Source organism: Durio zibethinus, chromosome 20 (assembly GCF_047325235.1).
Source record: "Durio zibethinus cultivar Kanyao isolate XHJ-2024 chromosome 20, ASM4732523v1, whole genome shotgun sequence".
In the NCBI taxonomy this organism is placed as follows: domain Eukaryota; kingdom Viridiplantae; phylum Streptophyta; class Magnoliopsida; order Malvales; family Malvaceae; genus Durio; species Durio zibethinus.
The window spans coordinates 10,376,547-10,394,036 of NC_143181.1; the positions used below are offsets into that span (position 1 = coordinate 10,376,547).

Consider the following 17,490-nt stretch of genomic DNA (forward strand, 5'->3'; position numbering starts at 1 on the left):
AGATTAACCTTTTTTTTAAAAAAATCAAGTTAGAATAGGTCAGGCTTTTATAAAATATGATGTATATTGGACGATTTTATGTTTAGGTTGTTTTATCCAAACTTATTTTGAGATATATATAAAAATATATATTTTATTATTTTAATTTTTTATATATATATTATATTAATAAAATTATTATTTGATATTTTAATTTAAAAAATTAATATTTTAAGCTTAATTGAAGTGTTCATGTGATACTTTTTATGAGTTTTTTTTAAATTTTTTTATATTCATATATTATCTTTTTGTATCTTTTACTTTTCGTCTTTGTTTATTAAATTGAAAAAATTTATAAAAAAATAAATAATGATGACAAAAATAAAATTTTTTTAATCCACTAGAAAGCACGGGTATCCATATAGTAAGATATAAAGAACGTTAAATGGAAAAAAAAAAAAAAAAAGTTATTCTTCGTTTTTTTTTTTTTTGGATGATTAAACCTAGGGTGGTCATAGACTCTACAAGAAAAGACAACCCAGATCACAAATTTCCAAAATGGTTAGGCCTTACCCATTACCGGGGGAAGAGGTATACCAAGCCCAAAGGAGTGAAAGTGAATCTAAAAGTTAAATCAGTTGACTTGAAAACTTGGCTATAATCAAGGAACAGACAAGGCAAGGCACCCAGCGTATGCGGTGAGCATATTTGTGGTGGGTCTTACCTTCAGACCAAGCATCATGTGTTCTCTTTACAACAGCTCTTGTCTGGCTCTCCCAGGTTCAAGTCTGTTGCTCAGGTAATTTTTTTATTATCATCTGTAACAACTAAAATTTTCAATTTTGTTTTTGACAAGTAAAAATGGGTTATTTGAATTTATTGTGCTTTTGATATTGAATTATTTTAAGCTTGAATATGCCCCCTTTGAAATTAAAAATTGCCTATCAAACTTATAGCTTTCAGATACTTTAGCCATGAAACGAGTTTACTGTTCCAAACTCTTCTATGGTGCAATCGTTACTGCCTGGTTTGGAATTAGGATAGGTTTGGCTTTGCAGCATTTCAGATTCCATGTTCAACAGATTGAGAATTGAAGAAAAGGGTTTCAAGGAATTAGGCATTTTAAGCCATAGTAATGTTGCATTCTTTGGTAAATAATCCTCCAAATGATTTATTAGAAAGTAGGTTTTACATAAGGGTGATGTGTTTTCTTGATGAAACCTTTAATTTGAGTACACCATGGTTCCCTGACTAAAGCCCAATTTTAAAAGAATGCTGAGGACTGTGAGATTGCCTTTCATACTGGTATTTTTTGTTAGGTTGTCATTTCTAACCAATGCCTTCTAAATACTACTTAGTTCTTTGAATGCTTTTTTATATATATATATATATATATATATATATATATCATTGAGCTTTTTGAAGATGGCAAGTAATAAATAAATAATTTTTTTAATATTATATTAATTAATAAATTTATAATTCAGATATCATATTAAAAATTTTAAAACTCAAAATATAATATTAAATATTTTACTATAAATTAAGAATCATTCATTACATTAATTCCAAAATAATTCAAGGAGATTAAATTGTAAAAAGTTAATGTTATGAATGACTTAGGCAAAACCAGAGAATAACTAAAGAGGGTAAAACAGTGAATTTAATGGAGGAAGAGGAGACATATATTAATTTTGGTAGGTTTAGTTATAAATTTAAAATGGTATAAATAAATTTTGGGGGCTGTGACTTTCGGTTGACTCTGCCTTGTAAATAACTACTAAGTTATGTTTAATTTAATACTTAAATTTTAAAATTTTTTAATATAATATTTGAACTATAAATTTATTAATTAAAATGATATTCACTCTTAATGTGATTAGACTCAAATGATAACATACAATAAACAAACAATCCTTCCAAGTACTATATTAATTAATAGATTTATAATTTAAATATCATATTAAAAATTTTTAAAATTTAAATATTATATTAAATATTTTATTATAATATAAGAATCATTCATAATATTAATTCATTATAAAAATTAGTCATATTTTTGGATAGGAAATTTTGTGCAGACTTGTTGATTACTTTGTCGCATGATGCAATTTCAGGAATTTCTATCGAAGATCTCCTCGAGTTATTAGTCATTACCTCTCTTTACTTCAATTGGATGTAAATGATAATGAGATAGTTTAGAATTTAGTTATTTCTTCTTTTATCTTATGTAATAAGAAAATGATTTTTACTTTTCGACTAATAAATAAGTATTGAATATTCAGTTAATTTCTTAGCAACATTCATGTTTCATGGATTTAACTACTGAACTTATAGTCGCAAGTTTTTTAAACATTATATATTTGCTGCTAGGTTCTACCTCTCCCCATAGTGAATATATAGTGATAAGCCTTATTTTTTTAATAAAAATTATAATAATTATAATAAGGTATTATATTAATATATTAAAAATCACTGAATAATCAAATGAATAAATCAATCAATAAATCAAAAGCTAATTAGATAAATTTATCTTAAAATTGAATCAAACTCATACAAAAATAAAATTTGAATCCATTTCCTCTTTCTTTTTTTTTTGTTTGATTTAACGGTAAAAGATTCTTAAATTTTGTTCAATACATTCTTTTTTTGGATCAATTCAAGCTAATTTATCTATATTAAATCTAACAAATTCATAAAAAATTACTTCCTACAATCTTCCAAAAACTTTTAACCTATAAATATATATATTTATATATATATATATATTTGATTTCGTACCAAGGAAAAACAAGGTTGTACTAAAAAGATTGTTGCACACTAACTTGAACCAACAATCTTTTTAGTACAACCTAAATTCTCCTTGGCACGAAATCAAATTCTCATTGACAATAATCCCACCTTTTTTTTTTGTGACAATAATCCCTACTTTTATAATTAGTTGGCAAACCCGCCTTATCCGTATTAATCATTATATTTTGGTCATTCCTTCTAAAAAATCGCTGAAGTGCTTTAAATTAGAAATTTAGCTTCCTAAAATTACTTTGCGATTCATATCAAAGACAAACATCATGCCAAAAACTTACACCTCTACCCTCCATAAAAGAAACCACCCCTTTACTAGGATCTTGGAAGGAACCAAAATTCGCAGAAATAAAAGTTTGGGAATGGCCAGCACCAACACAACATTTGCTTTTCTTTGTCTTCTTCTAATGTCTGAGGTACAAGATTTTAGGTTTATAAGAACAATTTTTGTTATCATTTTCGAATTTGTGTCCTGAATTATGTTCATAAATTTTGTTAGAACTTAAATATAATAGTTAGGCGATTAGAATTTTTATCAACCTCAATTTTTATTTTTAATATCATTAATTTTTTTTATAAATATTTTTTTAATTTATCAAATTTCAATAAATTAAATATTTTTGTAAAAAATATTTATCCAAATAAAATAATTACAAATGAAGGCATTTTAAAATTTCTTCATTTTAAATTTCTTCAAAATTTTCTATTCAAACGCGCTGTTAGTTACTTCTTAGCTCCTGTTACCAAATTATTTCTTTCTTAGGTTTCCCTAAACACGTTTAATCATTTCTTTTTGACAACTTTCAGGTTGGGATGCTCATGGTTGAAGCTGAAAGAGAAGGTAAGAGAGTTTTTGGATAATGCATTCTTTATTTATTAATATTTCATAGATCATTTGAATTAATTGTTTTATAATTATTTACTTAAGCGTTTTTTACTAAAATATTGTGATTTGAAAACTTATTTCTCATCTAGCAAATTATATATATATATATATATTTCTCATCTTATTTTATTATAAAAAAATGTATTTTCAGTTTTTAATATTTTTCATCATATCATATTTTTTAAATTTTTTTAAAAAATAAAGAAGTTATATTAATTTAAATAAAATCTTCATTCCATTATGCATTTTTTTATCTCTCAATCTAAAATTTTTTACGCGCACGTGTTCATATATATATATATATATATATATAAAGAGATTAATTGATATTAACATAAACTTTTTTAACTTGATTTCGAATTAAAAATATACAAACGAAATTTCCTTAATTATGTGAAACAAAGTCAAGCAACTTTCACCTTCCATTCCTCATTTCCCTAAAATTTTTTTATTAGCCCGAATCATGGTCTATCCAATGGAGCTTAATTCAGATACTTCTTTTTCTTTCTCTAAGATTGGATTAAATGTACGAAGCTATACCTTTTTTTTTTTTTTTTGGCTAAAAATCCAAACCTAAATTAATACAAACCAAACTTCAAAAAATACGAAGACCGGATGGAAAAAAAAAAAAATTCACATGCACCCATGTAATTATCAAATGAAATGACAAGAGAATTTAATGGAAATTGACTGACTCTTGAAAAAAAAGTGAAACTTTAAGTGCAGGAGACGTACATTTTTAGGAGGAGAAAAGAAAAGGAGTGAAAAGCAAGAAACATTTAGTTGCGGTATACCATTTTTCTTGTTTTTTTTTTAATTAAAAAATGATGATGTAAAAAAAATTAAAACTTAAAAAATAATTTTAAAAGTACAACAATATGAAAAAATAAGTTTTCTAATCACAGTACTTTTGTTAAAAAGAAAACACTCAATTACATAATGCATGAACATTATGTCAAGTTAAAAATTTTAAACACTCGTCATTTTTTCCTCTTGGAAATTTTTACAAAAAAATAGCTAAAAATCTTATCTCAGTATTGCCCAATTTATTATTGGATATCGTTTCCAGATTGCCAGACCAAGTGTGCATTCAGGTGCAGCAAGTCATGGAAGCCGAAGATGTGCCTTAAAACATGCAACACTTGCTGCCAAAGGTGCAATGATGGGTGCGTGCCTCCAGGCCCTACTGCTAACAGGGATGTGTGCCCTTGCTATGCACAAATGAAGACGCATGGGAATAGATACAAGTGCCCTTGAAACCAATGATTTCTTCTTAATTAAACACAACCACCTCTGAAGGATTTGAATTTAATTAGTAATTAAGAGAGTCTGTTGTTTTTAAGACACTTGACTTTAATTAAATAAAAAAAAAAGGAGTGAAAAGAAAATTGTAATTACTTGTATGTTTTTGGTGTCCTCTTATTATCTATATGTACAAGTTTAAGCTTTTTGCTTATTTATTTGTCTGTTATGTTTGTTTATTTTAATATTTTATTATTATATATATTTTTAGATATTTTAATTACTTAAAACATTTTTATTAAACACTTAAAATTTTTAATTACCCTTTCTTTAAAACACATTTTAAATGTATTTTCTTTTTTAGCGCAACATTAATGTTAAACTAACCCCTAATTAAAAGAAAAGCGAAGAGGCAATATTTATCTTCTTATTGATCAAGAATATGTAAATACATCAAATTGGAACAAATAATATAGAATTAGTAGAGCATCATTTTCACAGAGATTGAAATATATGAAAGATAACTAAGTATTAAAATTGTTCACCTTTAATTATATCCAAAAGATCGAAAATTAGAATGCAAATAACTAAATAACTATTTAAATTAATTAATTAAAACACAACTTAATTAAGCATGCAAAATAAATTAAATATGAACTTAATAACTCAAATTTTAAAAAACAGAATGTAAATTGACTTAGCAAACTTAAAAACATGTAAATTAAATCTGAAGTGATATGCAAGATTATAAACTAATCAACTTAAACTTAAATCAAAATGAAAATAATTTAATTAAAGCAATTAAATCCTAAAACATGCAAGGACTATTAAACTTTGAATTAACAATTTAAACTTAACTAATTAAATTGAATTTAAACTTTAGAACTTCAAACAGAATCTAAATTAAACTCAACTGCATGCAAACAACTTCAATTTAATGAATTAAACTTCAAACTACAAATTAAATTAAGAACATAACTTAAAAAGTACAAATTACATGAATTAAAAGCATTTAAAGAGAGAAAACGAAATTTGAATTGAATTAAAAACAAGAAAATAATTTAAGAAAACTTGAATTAAATTGAAAACAAAATAGAACTTGAATTTTAAAAAAAAACTGAAATTGAACTTTGCATAAACTTAAAATAACTTAAAGAAAGCTTAAAAACATGAAAAATAAAGAACAAGAAAACTTAAAAAAGCTAACTACTTCAGGTTAGGTTATCACCTCAAACTCTACTTCAGTTTCTCCATAAATAAAGGATAGCTATTTATAGAACAAAAATACAAAGAATCTTAAACAGATAAGTAGAAATGGTGGCTAGCTTTGATTATATCTCTTTCTTGTAGATACCAAATTTTATCCGGGTTTTTTGGGTTCTCCGAATCGAAACTGGGTTCTAAATTTGTTAGGGCTTTATCACATTCATGGGTTGAGGCCTAATTTTTAATCCATTTGGGTTGGTGTCCAATTCCTCGTTTTTGGGCCTAAGCCAACCCATTGTTTTTAATATTAAAAATCTAATAATATTAAATAATAATTATAATTAATAATTAATAAAATACAAAAAAAATAATTAATTAACTAAAAAAAATAGAAAGTAGAGGGCTGGTGTATAGCACCGTCGCTGCCCCCTATCCAGCCCTTGCGTAGCCACCCTGCCGCCACCCTACAGCCACCCCTATAGCCTACCTTAGCCACATCTACAGCTACCCAGATCCCCAGCTCTTTAAAGCCCTAGCTTTCTCCTTTCTCTCTCTCCCCGCGGACAGATCTTAGAACACCTCAGAAACCCCCAAGCTCAGATACATAGATACTATACATTTCGCACTCCCAAATTACCTAGCCCTTCACACGCCCTGAACCTCTAAATCCCAGCCTTCAAACACTGCATGAAACCTTTCACCAGGCACCCTCAACCTTACCCAATACCTATTCCCCTTCTAAATAAGCAACCAAAAAATAAAACAACAAAAATCCATAAAAAAACACATAACAATAGTCCTCTCCGTAGGGAGGAACCATCATCGCCGAGCAAGCCCTCAAAATAAACAAAAAATAAAAAGTCAGTTTCTCTTCAAAAAAGAGAGAAGACAGAAACTTTAAGCCCTGATCTATGCCGATGGGGGCTATTTTTGGCGAAAAAGAGACCAGATCTGGGAAGATCATGTTGAAGAGAGCTTTTGAAAGTTTTTTGGTGTTTTTTGACCACCAATGGCAACCACCTGTGGCGGTCGGCACGGCGGTCAGCGTGGCAGCACAGGTGACCAGACACTGAACATCGATAGAGGCCTTGTAGCTCTCTTTGAAGCTCTGATTTTTTTTTGGAAGGGGGTTTGGAATAAATTGAAAAAAATTGATTTTATATATAAAGTCAAAGCCCAAAACGATGTCATTTTGAGATCCCAGGATCCGTGTGTTGACCTGCTACTAGGGGTGTAAATGATACATTAATACTCATAAGCTACTCGAGTTCGATTCGAGTAAAACTTGAATTCGATTCGATTATTATCGAGTCAAGCTTGATCTCAAGTAACTCGATTCATCGATCGAGTCGAGTTCGAGTATTCTTATACTCGGCTCGAGTAGCTTGCGAGCCTAATCGAGCTTTTATATTTAAATATTTTTTATTATTTTAATTAATAAAATATCTCGAATTCGAGTTCGAGTTCGAGCAAAAATAATCAAGCTTTTGTTGAGTATAAGAATCGATCTTATTTTTACATATTAATCGAGCAAGCTCGATTTCAATCACGAATCGAGCTCGAGCTAAAAAAATGAAAGTCGATCGAGTTCAAACTGAGTATCGAGTAATGAGTTGGGAGTCGAGCTCGAGCTCGAGCTTCTTACTGTATCAGCTTGACTCGACTTGCCCTACCTGCGACCCGACCTGGGGTCCGCGTAAACCTACCCGTTGACCCGTTCCCTCAACAGCCTCTGATCGTATCAGATTGAACCAAACGTTAGACCAGACCAAACTAGCGATGATCAGACAATATTTTTTTTTAATTTTTTATATATTATTTTTGTTGTTTTAAATTTTATTATTAATATTTATGCATATTAAAATATGTAAATTTGCTAGAATAGATTTTTGTTGTTGATTTATAATAATAACAAATAAATAAATAAATAAAATAATAAAAAATGCTAAAAATGTTTAAAAAATAATAAATAAAATAGTAATAATCTAAAAATGATAATAAGAATAAAATATATATTTTTTATATTCCCTGCCTAGATGTTGGAGGGAATAAAAATGTCAAACTTTAAAATATAGTTTCGCTTAGATGTTGGAGAATTATAAATAAAAAATTAATTAAAATTTAAAAAATATAAAAAAAAGATAATAATAATAATAATAATAATAATAATAATAATAATAATAATAATAATTGATAATAATAAATTTCCATAAAAAATAAAATATATGAAAATTAATTTTTTAAAATCATAACAAATTGAATTTGCTCTGAAAGTCTGCCTTGATGTTGGGGATTTTTAGAGATGTTTGCCTTTTAAAAAAAAATTTCAAAAAATTGAAACCAAAATTCAAAATTTCAAAAACTTAAAATCCAAAACCCTAAATCCTTTAAACCCTAAAGTTAAAACCTTAAAATTAAACCCTAAACCCTCCAAACCCTAAAACTAAACTCTAAAACCTTTAAACCCCGAAATTAAAATCCTAAACCCTCCAAGTCCTAAAACTAAACCCTAAACTCTCAAACCCAAAAACTGAAACCTTAAAATCCAAAATCCCAAACCCAAAAAACTAAAACCCTAAAATCCAAAATCTTAAATTTTAAAATCCAAAATCCCAAATCCTAAAAGTCTAAACCCCAAATTTAACACACAATCCCTAATCATTACCCAAAAATCATGCAAGTCTTAAAACCTCGACCTAAGCCTATACTCAAAATCAGTTCAAAACTTTAAGGATACGTGCGAAAATCTCAAGTGAAATATTTTGTTCTCGAATGCCGCCTAGATGATTGGGTATTTAAAGAAATCTTATTTCATTAAGTTTTTCTCATGAGTCCTTAATTCGCTTTAACAATAGGTTAATAAAAAATAAAAAAGTATAATAATAATAAAATGAGATCTTAAATATGACAGTCGCACCTAAGCTCTGCCTAGATATTGAAGAGTAGGTGGTCTTATTATATTTAATAATCCATTTTTTTAAATTGCATTTTATCATCTGGCATAATATTCATAGGCATACATGTATCATTATATTATTGTTGACACTTATTTCGTATTTCTCTGTCTTTAATTTTTATTTGTTACTTGACAATACCATTATTTACTTTCTCTTATAAAATGTTTTACAAGACAAAAATAAATATATATTTTTTAAAGTTGTGACGTTATAAAATAAAACAAAAATAACATTCCAAAGGAAATAATTCTTGGTATTCTACCTAGATATTAGAGAGTCACCAACAATTATCTTTCACACAGAGTGTTATTTTTTATTTTAAGGAATATTGTATTAAATCTTAAGCGAAAAGAGTTATTTTGGGTTATTACTACCATTTTGTTTCAGAAACAGAAAAAGAAAAATAGTTCTAAACAAAATCTTTTCAAATAAAAAAAATCTTTGTAAACAAAGTTTTCAAAATAATAAAAAATCTTTTCAATAAAAAAGGGGTCTTTTCAATTAAACAAAAATAATTTGTTTTATCCTCTAAACTATTGGAGAATTGCTTCAAAGTAAGTCCTACCAAACTATTGGGAGACTTTATTAATTTTTTTATAATAAAATAAATCAATAAATTCGACGATAGAGCCTCTTTAGAATGAAACACTAGTCTCTATGAATACTCTTAAGGTGAGAAAATTATCTTAAATTGTTACCAAACTATTGGGACAATTTTAAGATTAATTTTCAATATTAAATTATTTGGTAAATTATAAAATGATCAAGGCTTGGATAATTTGAAATCAAACCGGTACCATCCATTGGATTGGTATTGTGGGGGTGCTACAACATTCTCCATGCGTAACCGACTCCTGAACCTAACATCTATTTTCATAGACCAAAATATGTTTCAAGTGACCAATCACACCTAATCAAAAAAGATTGGTGGCGACTCTCTTTAATCTTTGTCTAGCGATAGGTCCATGGATCTATATGTTATGATAATTTGGTGACTCCACTAGGGACTTTGAGAGTCAAGCCAGTAAATAATTTTCTATTATCCAAGCCTCACTTAATAAGTTTAGAATTATCTCCTTTCATTGCTTATATTTGCTTTATTATTTATTTTCCTTTACATTGTGTATACTTGCTTAATTATTCATTTATTTTTCTTTTTATTGCTTATTTTGCTTAATTGCCTATTTATTGTATATATATATGTTATTCATCTGCATGTGTATAATATAAGTGCTTCACTCGGGCTTTACCTTTAGGAGAGAATGAAGTACCTATGCCCTCATGAGATTTCATGTCTTCGCATGAGCCTGTGAAACACTTCCACTCAAATTGAATCCTTTTTGCTCATAGCCTATGATGGGTGAGGATCGGGCTGCCTTACTAGTCTGTGATAGACCATGGTGTAAAGAACAATTTGGGAACCTTTTAAAATTAACCCAAACCGCATATAGTTAGCCTTAAGAGCCCAACCATAGATAGAGCCTTATCCTCTCACCCTTTGTAGTTCACCCAAAATTCAAGGTCATGCTATTATCTTACTTACTATATGGTGTTTCTTACTTGTTTTATTAAAATGACTAACTAATTTCTTTGTCTTCTTTTACTTCTTTTCCTTTTGTGTATATTCATAAACATGTTCATAGATTACATAGTGTTCTTGCCCCAAAAGTTGTTTTAACAAAAGCTCTCATGGATTCCATAGAATGTCAGTTTGTGCCTAATCTATACTTTTCAAATGTGACTTGCCTACAGATGTGAAGTTAGAATTAAAAAAGAGGTAGCGAGAAGAGGGAGATTACTTACCATTTGATCATGTCCCTACACTATAAAAAAAAAGTTCACCTGCTTCTTAAATAGAATGATTTAAAGGGTCTATCAGACATATGGAATAGCATGACTCCTGCAAGGCAAGAAGCCTTTGGTGAAAAGTTTAGACATATTGCATATCACTTATCAGTGGAGGTTGATAATTCACTTATCAAGGTAATGGTACAGTTTTAAGATCCTGTCTATTGATGTTTTATCTTTAATGAAATTGATCTAGTGCCAACAATAAAAGAGTATTCGACTCTAAGGGGTATGCATTTATTGTATCCAAATAAAATATACATAAAGAAGCACAAATCAGAAAGTCATAGGAAGTTGGGTCAGATTCTAGGAGTGGGAAAAGAGATCATAGATTCATACATCCAAGAGAAAAGAGATCACAAGGGTATTCCATGAGAGGTTCTCTTCGATTTCATTGTCAAATATCCAGATGATGACAAAAAGATGAGCGTGTTTTCTCTTGCTATATATGGGCTGGTCATTTTCCCTAAAGTTCTAGGCCATATTAAGATAGAAGTGGTTGATTTATTTGAGCATATGGAAACAACGTGTAATTTTGCACCAACTATCTTAGTAAAAACCATCATATCACTGAATTTTTGTAAGCAGAATAACAAAGCACGTTTCATGGGCTGCATACCCTTATTATACATATGGATGAAAAATGATTTCAAATGCAAGAAGAGTGCTATCTCTAAGCTTTATTTCTACACTCAGAGTTTGATTAGAGAGTTTTGTCAAAGCATTTGGTCGGAAGCAAAGACTCAAAAAGAGTGGAAGTATCTGCTGCAAGGGCCACAACTAGTCAGGTAAAATGGTTAGCTCCATAAATGAACAGGGAACCTATGTTGTATCAATGTGAAGATGAGATAGGGGTTCAATTTTTAGGTTTATAAGGGTCAACGAGTTATACACCATTGATGGTAAGGAGACAGCATGGAGCTGAACAATTTACTCTTATGACCTCTAAGCTCAGCTAGTTTGACTGTTCATATAGGGAGCTTAAAATTTTTTAAAAGATTTATAGCATAATTAAAGCCTGGAAGAAGCCCAAAAGAGTCAACCTAGGGCCATTCACTGATAGAGTCACTTAGGGGCATCTGATTTGGAGAAATAAGAGGGGTCAGGAGATTACATTTATACCCCAAGATCATCACTTGCCAATGAGCCATGAGCCAGATAACAAGCTTTCGAGTTAGAACATGAAATGGAGAAGGAGAAACTGAAGCAAGAAATTTTGAAGCTGTAGGAAGAAAAAGACTAGTGGAAAAAATAAAGCTAAAAATTAAAAATCCAAGTCCATAAGGTTTCCAAAGATTACAACAAGGCCCAGAAAGTTGTTAAAAAATGTGATGATAACCTTAAGGAGCTGAAAGAACTACGATAAGAACATAAAAGGTTGTGCATATAGGTGCAGGCCAAAGAAATAAACAACATAGATCAGGTTCATAAGAATAAAAAGTTGAAAAAAGAGCATGCCCAAATAAAAAATGACTTTGAAGAGGTTAAGCAAGAGAATCGAATGCTTTTAGATTACATTTTGACTTTGACATTGAAGTTGAATGAACAAAAAGATTATGTCAGAACCTTCATGAAAAAGCATAGAGAATTATCCTATCAGGTGTGGTATGGTAGAAGAGAAGGGTTGGGAAAACAAAGATATATAGAGCACCTCACAGCTCAGATAGGTAAAGCTATGATCAAAGCATGCGAGATGGCAGAAGAGGCAGAAGCATTGAGAGCTTTGATCACACTGATAGGGGAGTATGGATAGAGGTTGCTAAACTTCATTAAGGAAGCTAAGGATCAGTATGAGCAAGTTAGGCATTTTTATAAGGGACAATATTAAATTTGATGTAAAAAAGACTCTTATGGAATAAATGGAAGTTCACTTTTGTTAAATTTTAAGGGGAAAATATTTTTTTCTTTACTTTTTTTTCCCATTCATTGCATTACATTTCTTCATTCATTATCATAGCATCATTATTAATTCTTAATTGTGGTACTAAGGTGCAAGAATAGCCACATATCCATACAATACCTGGGCTTGAGCTAGAAAGATGGAACAGGACAATACAAGTCACCGAAAGGATAAAAAAGCTCAAGAGGTACTAGAGGGAAAGTTGAGCAAGATTTTGAAAGCCTTAGAAAAAACAAATAGAGGAAAATCAGTGGAAGAAGATAATTCACAAAAAGCTACTGAATCAACATATCCTCTAGGCTTTAGACCATAACAAACTCAAATTGCCCCAATATTCTAACCTCAACAGGTAACTTTTCCAAAATACAATTACCTAGGAATGACTTATATACCCGATCATGAAAACATCCAGAATTATGATAATCCTATTTTCATAAAAAAGATAGTTGAGCCCATTCAACTCCTTACTTTGGATGATGCAAAGGAGAAAAAAAAGCTACAGACAACTATGCCCTTGGAGAATTCTAAAACTGATCAAGCAATGAATATGTTGAAAGAAAGATTATGGGTTGTAGAAAAAATTGACTTTTATAGATTCATAAATGTAAAAGGACTTTGCTTAGTATCAGACATGGTGATGCCACCTAAGTTTAAAGTACCAAAGTTTGAAAAACTATATGATGGAGTAGACATGGTACTAAGTGTTCTATAACAGATATCACCATGTACTATTAAAAAATAACAGCACATGCTAGTAATAAGAAGCTGCTTATGCATGTGTTTCAAAACAGCTTAATCGAATCTACAATGAAGTGGTATGTTCAGTTAGATAGGACCCGTATAAAGATATGAAAAAATCTAATCTGATCTTTTATTAATCAGTACCACTATATTATTGATATGGCTCTCGATCGTCTTTCCCTACAAGTAATGAAAAAAAAAGCATTTGAATCCTTCAAGCAATATGCCCAAAGGTGATGGGATGTAGCTACCTAAGTACAACCTTTTTGAAGGAAAAAAACTATAATATTATTTGTGAGCACTCTAAAGTCACCCTATTATGAGAGGATGATCGAAAATGAAACTAAAAACTTTGTTAATATAGTGATTTTGGGAGAGATTATCGAAAATACCATAAAAAGGTAGGCTTGAATAGGTGAGTTTTCCAAAAAAACACCCAAGAAGAAGGAAAGAGAGACTTAAGCTATGAGTCTTGAAGAGTAGTAATTCAAAAGTTACTTTTGACCCACTTATCCTATATACCACCACACTGTGAACCATACTTCTACATTCTCTTACCAATCAACTACTCAATCATTTTATCCATTTTTACCAAGATCCCTTACTCACTTAATTAGCACTACAAGTAATGCCAAAGAGCCATAAATAAGGGAAAGACCTACTTTTGATCCTATATCCATAAGCTACATGGAGTTATATTAAGAACTCTGTAAAAACCAATTATTTGCTCCTCTCTCTACCAAATAGCTTGAACCCCTTTATCCTAAATGGTAGGATTCTAATGCCCACTGTGACTATCATTTCAGAGTAGCAAGACATTCTACCAAAAATTATGTTCCCTTTAAGTATAGGGTACAAAGTCTGATCAAAAAAGAGTTGATAAACTTTGATACCAATGGGAATTTAGCACCAAATGTCAGCAAGAATCTCTTACCTAATCATACAATCAATACTTTGAATGAGGGTAAAAGACACATGAAAAGAAGGGTAAAAGAGCTCAAAATGCCATTTAGCTAGTTGTATGATACCCTACATAAAGCTAAACTGATACAACTACTAGCTCTATGCATTTACATGGGAAGATACACTCAAATCAAGGATGTAAGTATCATAACGGGGCAACAGAACACTCAATTGATGTCTACAAGCAATTTCATGGTGAAGTTTAGAAGTTAATAAACTCTTACCAAATAGAGTTATCTGAGGAGTCAAGAGCCTCAGAAGACATTGGGGTGGCTATGATAGATAGATGGGTGCCGAAACCTATCACCATACACTGTAAGAAAAAAACACAATCAGCTAGGAGAAAGTTTGTTCCCAAACCAATAGCTTTCAAAGTCTCACACCTATTTCCCTATAAAGATGAAAAAATAGTGCCTTGGAAATATGAGTGTGAAGTAATGACTTAAGGGCAGCAAAAAGATATGCCAAAAATTGAAGCTACCTATATAACGAGTGTAGAAGGCATAACTAGAAGTGAACGATGCTACATTTTGGTAAACTTAGAAAAGGGAAAAAAGAAGTAGATTAAACCAGAGACTTCAAAGAAAAAAGCCTCGAAGTCTGTGCTTAAAAAAGAGGCCTACGAGTTTTTGAAGCTAGTCAAACACAATAAATATTCTATGGTGAAGCAACTAAATAAGATGCCAGCTAAAAGTTCTTTACTATTGCTTCTCCTGAATTCTAAACCACATCATAATACCTTGCTAAAGGTATTGAATCAGGCTTATGTGGCCCATAATGTATCCGTAGAGTATGTGAATCACTTGGCAGGGAATTTAGTGGTGCCACATCACATCTTTTTTAGCAATGATGAGATTTTGTCTAAGGTAGAAAGAGCACTAAGGCATTGCACATCACTGTTAAATGTAAAGGTCACATAATAGCTAAGGTCTTTATTGATAATGGATTAGCTATTAATGTCATGCATGTGTCCATTTTAACCAAGCTACCCTTTGATATGTCCCATATTTAAAACAATCAGATGTTGGTTTGAGCATTTGATGGGACTAGATAAAAGGTCTTGAGGATGTTGAGTTGCCTATACGATTGGGCCATGTATCTTTAACATAAAATTTTAGGTCATAAATATCTCTCCATCATATAGTTACTTATTAAGAAGATCATGGTTCCACAAGGTGGGTACCATCCTTTCCCCATTGTATCAAAAGATCAAATTCAATGTAGAAGGATAATTGGTGATCGTGGCTGGGGAAGAAGATTTACTAGTGACCTAACCTATAATGCCCCATATGTGAAAGTGATAAAAGAATCATTGGAGTGCTCTTACTAATTTTTTGAACTTGTTAATGTAGTGAGTGAAAGACTTAAATTCAACCAGATTATGATTAATCAGATGGTTAACAAAGGTTAGAGTATCGAGTTTGGCTTGGGCAAAAGCCTTTAAGGGATAAGAGAGCTTCCTAAGATAAAAGATCACAACTACAGATCAGGATTGGGTTATGAGATAGAGGAATGGTAGAACAACAACAGAAGGGTAAAAAAAGAATCGATGATCTTTCTTCATTTGAATGAAACTTTCATTCCTGGAGGATACATGCATTAGAGAGCTAAAAAAGACATAAAAGAAGAACTAAAATGGAAAGAAGCTTTTGCCAAGCTATCTATTCATATGGTGGATAATGAAAGTCAAAATGAAGAAGCTTTGGTTTTCTTCTGCCTATTCGGGATATGAATTACAGAATTAGAGGGTCATTCAAATGCCTATTATTTTTTATTTTTCTTCAATGTTATCATATCGCCTAATTACTTATGCCTAAAAGCATTAGGATGAACTTTTATGTTTGGGCCTTTTATTTTATCAATAAAAGTAGAAACATGCATTTTGTTCTTTTTTTCCATTCCATTCATTACCCTATCAAAATTTCTTACCAATATTTCCTATTTTATTAACTTTCAGGTCCCTAAATGAATGTGAAGGTAATTATGACAATGATCAAGGGTTTAACTTTGAAAATTCAATTAATATCAATGAACTTGATACTAAAGAAAATTCTGAGGAATACACTTTGTTTTCGAATTTAATAAGGCTAATTGAATAGGAAGATAAATCCATTAAGGCTTATTAAGAAGTTGTTAAATTGATCAATTTGGGTGATGCTGAAAATAAGAAAAAAAATCAAGATTGGTACTTCACTCTCAGTTATTGACAAACAGTGGCTAGAGGATTTGCTCTGAGAGTTTGTGGATGTATTTGCCTGGTCCTACCAAGATATGCCTAGACTCAGCACTGAAATAGTGGAGCATAAGCTACCATTAAAGCCAGAATGCAAATTAGTATAGCAAAAGCTAAGAAGATTGAAACCAGAGACGCTGTTGAAAATTAAAAAAGAAGTTAAAAAGTAATTTGATGCAGGCTTTCTGCAAGTGGCTAAATATCCTATATGGGTAGCTAATATAGTGCCTCTTCCTAAGAAAGATGGAAAGGTGTGAATGTGTATAGACTATCAAGATCTGAATAGGGCTAGTCCAAAGGATAATTTTTCTCTATCTCACATAAATACACTGGTGGACAATACAACCTGACATTTAGTGTTCTTTTTTATGGATGGATTTTTTTATTACAATCAGATAAAGATGGCTCAAGATGATATAAAAAAGACCATATTTATCATTATATGGGGAATATTTTACTACAAGGTCATGCCCTTTGGGCTAAAAAATGCTGGGGTAACCTGTTAAAGAGCTATGGTAACCCTTTTTCCATGATTTGATGCATAAAGAGATTAAAGTATATGTGGATGACATGATTACTAAATCCTGAAAAGGAGAGGATCATGTAGTTATTCTCATAAAATTATTTGAAAGGTTGAAGAAGTTCTAGCTCAAATTAAATTTGGCTAAATGTATGTTTGAGACAAGTTAAAAAAGTTATTGGGATTTATAGTCAGTGAAAAAGAGATAGA

General features: G+C 30.3%; 1 protein-coding gene across 1 annotated transcript; it reads left to right on the forward strand.

Moving 5' to 3' along the window:
- The first annotated feature begins 2,990 nt into the window (after positions 1–2,990).
- LOC111315044 (gibberellin-regulated protein 11-like) lies at positions 2,991–5,036 on the forward strand. The gene is made up of 3 exons (XM_022916663.2): positions 2,991–3,200; positions 3,592–3,625; positions 4,740–5,036. The coding sequence occupies exons 1-3, from the start codon at positions 3,051–3,053 to the stop codon at positions 4,925–4,927; spliced, it is 372 nt and encodes a 123-aa protein (XP_022772398.1). The 5' UTR covers positions 2,991–3,050; the 3' UTR covers positions 4,928–5,036.
- The last annotated feature ends 12,454 nt before the right edge of the window (positions 5,037–17,490 follow it).

What these genes read in the sequence shown, in the direction of transcription:
- LOC111315044 (XM_022916663.2), top strand. Translation starts at nt 3,051, where the DNA reads ATGCCAAAAACTTACACCTCTACCCTCCATAAAAGAAACCACCCCTTT. An exon ending in GTCTTCTTCTAATGTCTGAG is followed by an intron (nt 3,201 to 3,591) that starts GTACAAGATTTT and finishes GACAACTTTCAG; the next exon opens with GTTGGGATGCTCATGGTTGA. An exon ending in GGTTGAAGCTGAAAGAGAAG is followed by an intron (nt 3,626 to 4,739) that starts GTAAGAGAGTTT and finishes TATCGTTTCCAG; the next exon opens with ATTGCCAGACCAAGTGTGCA.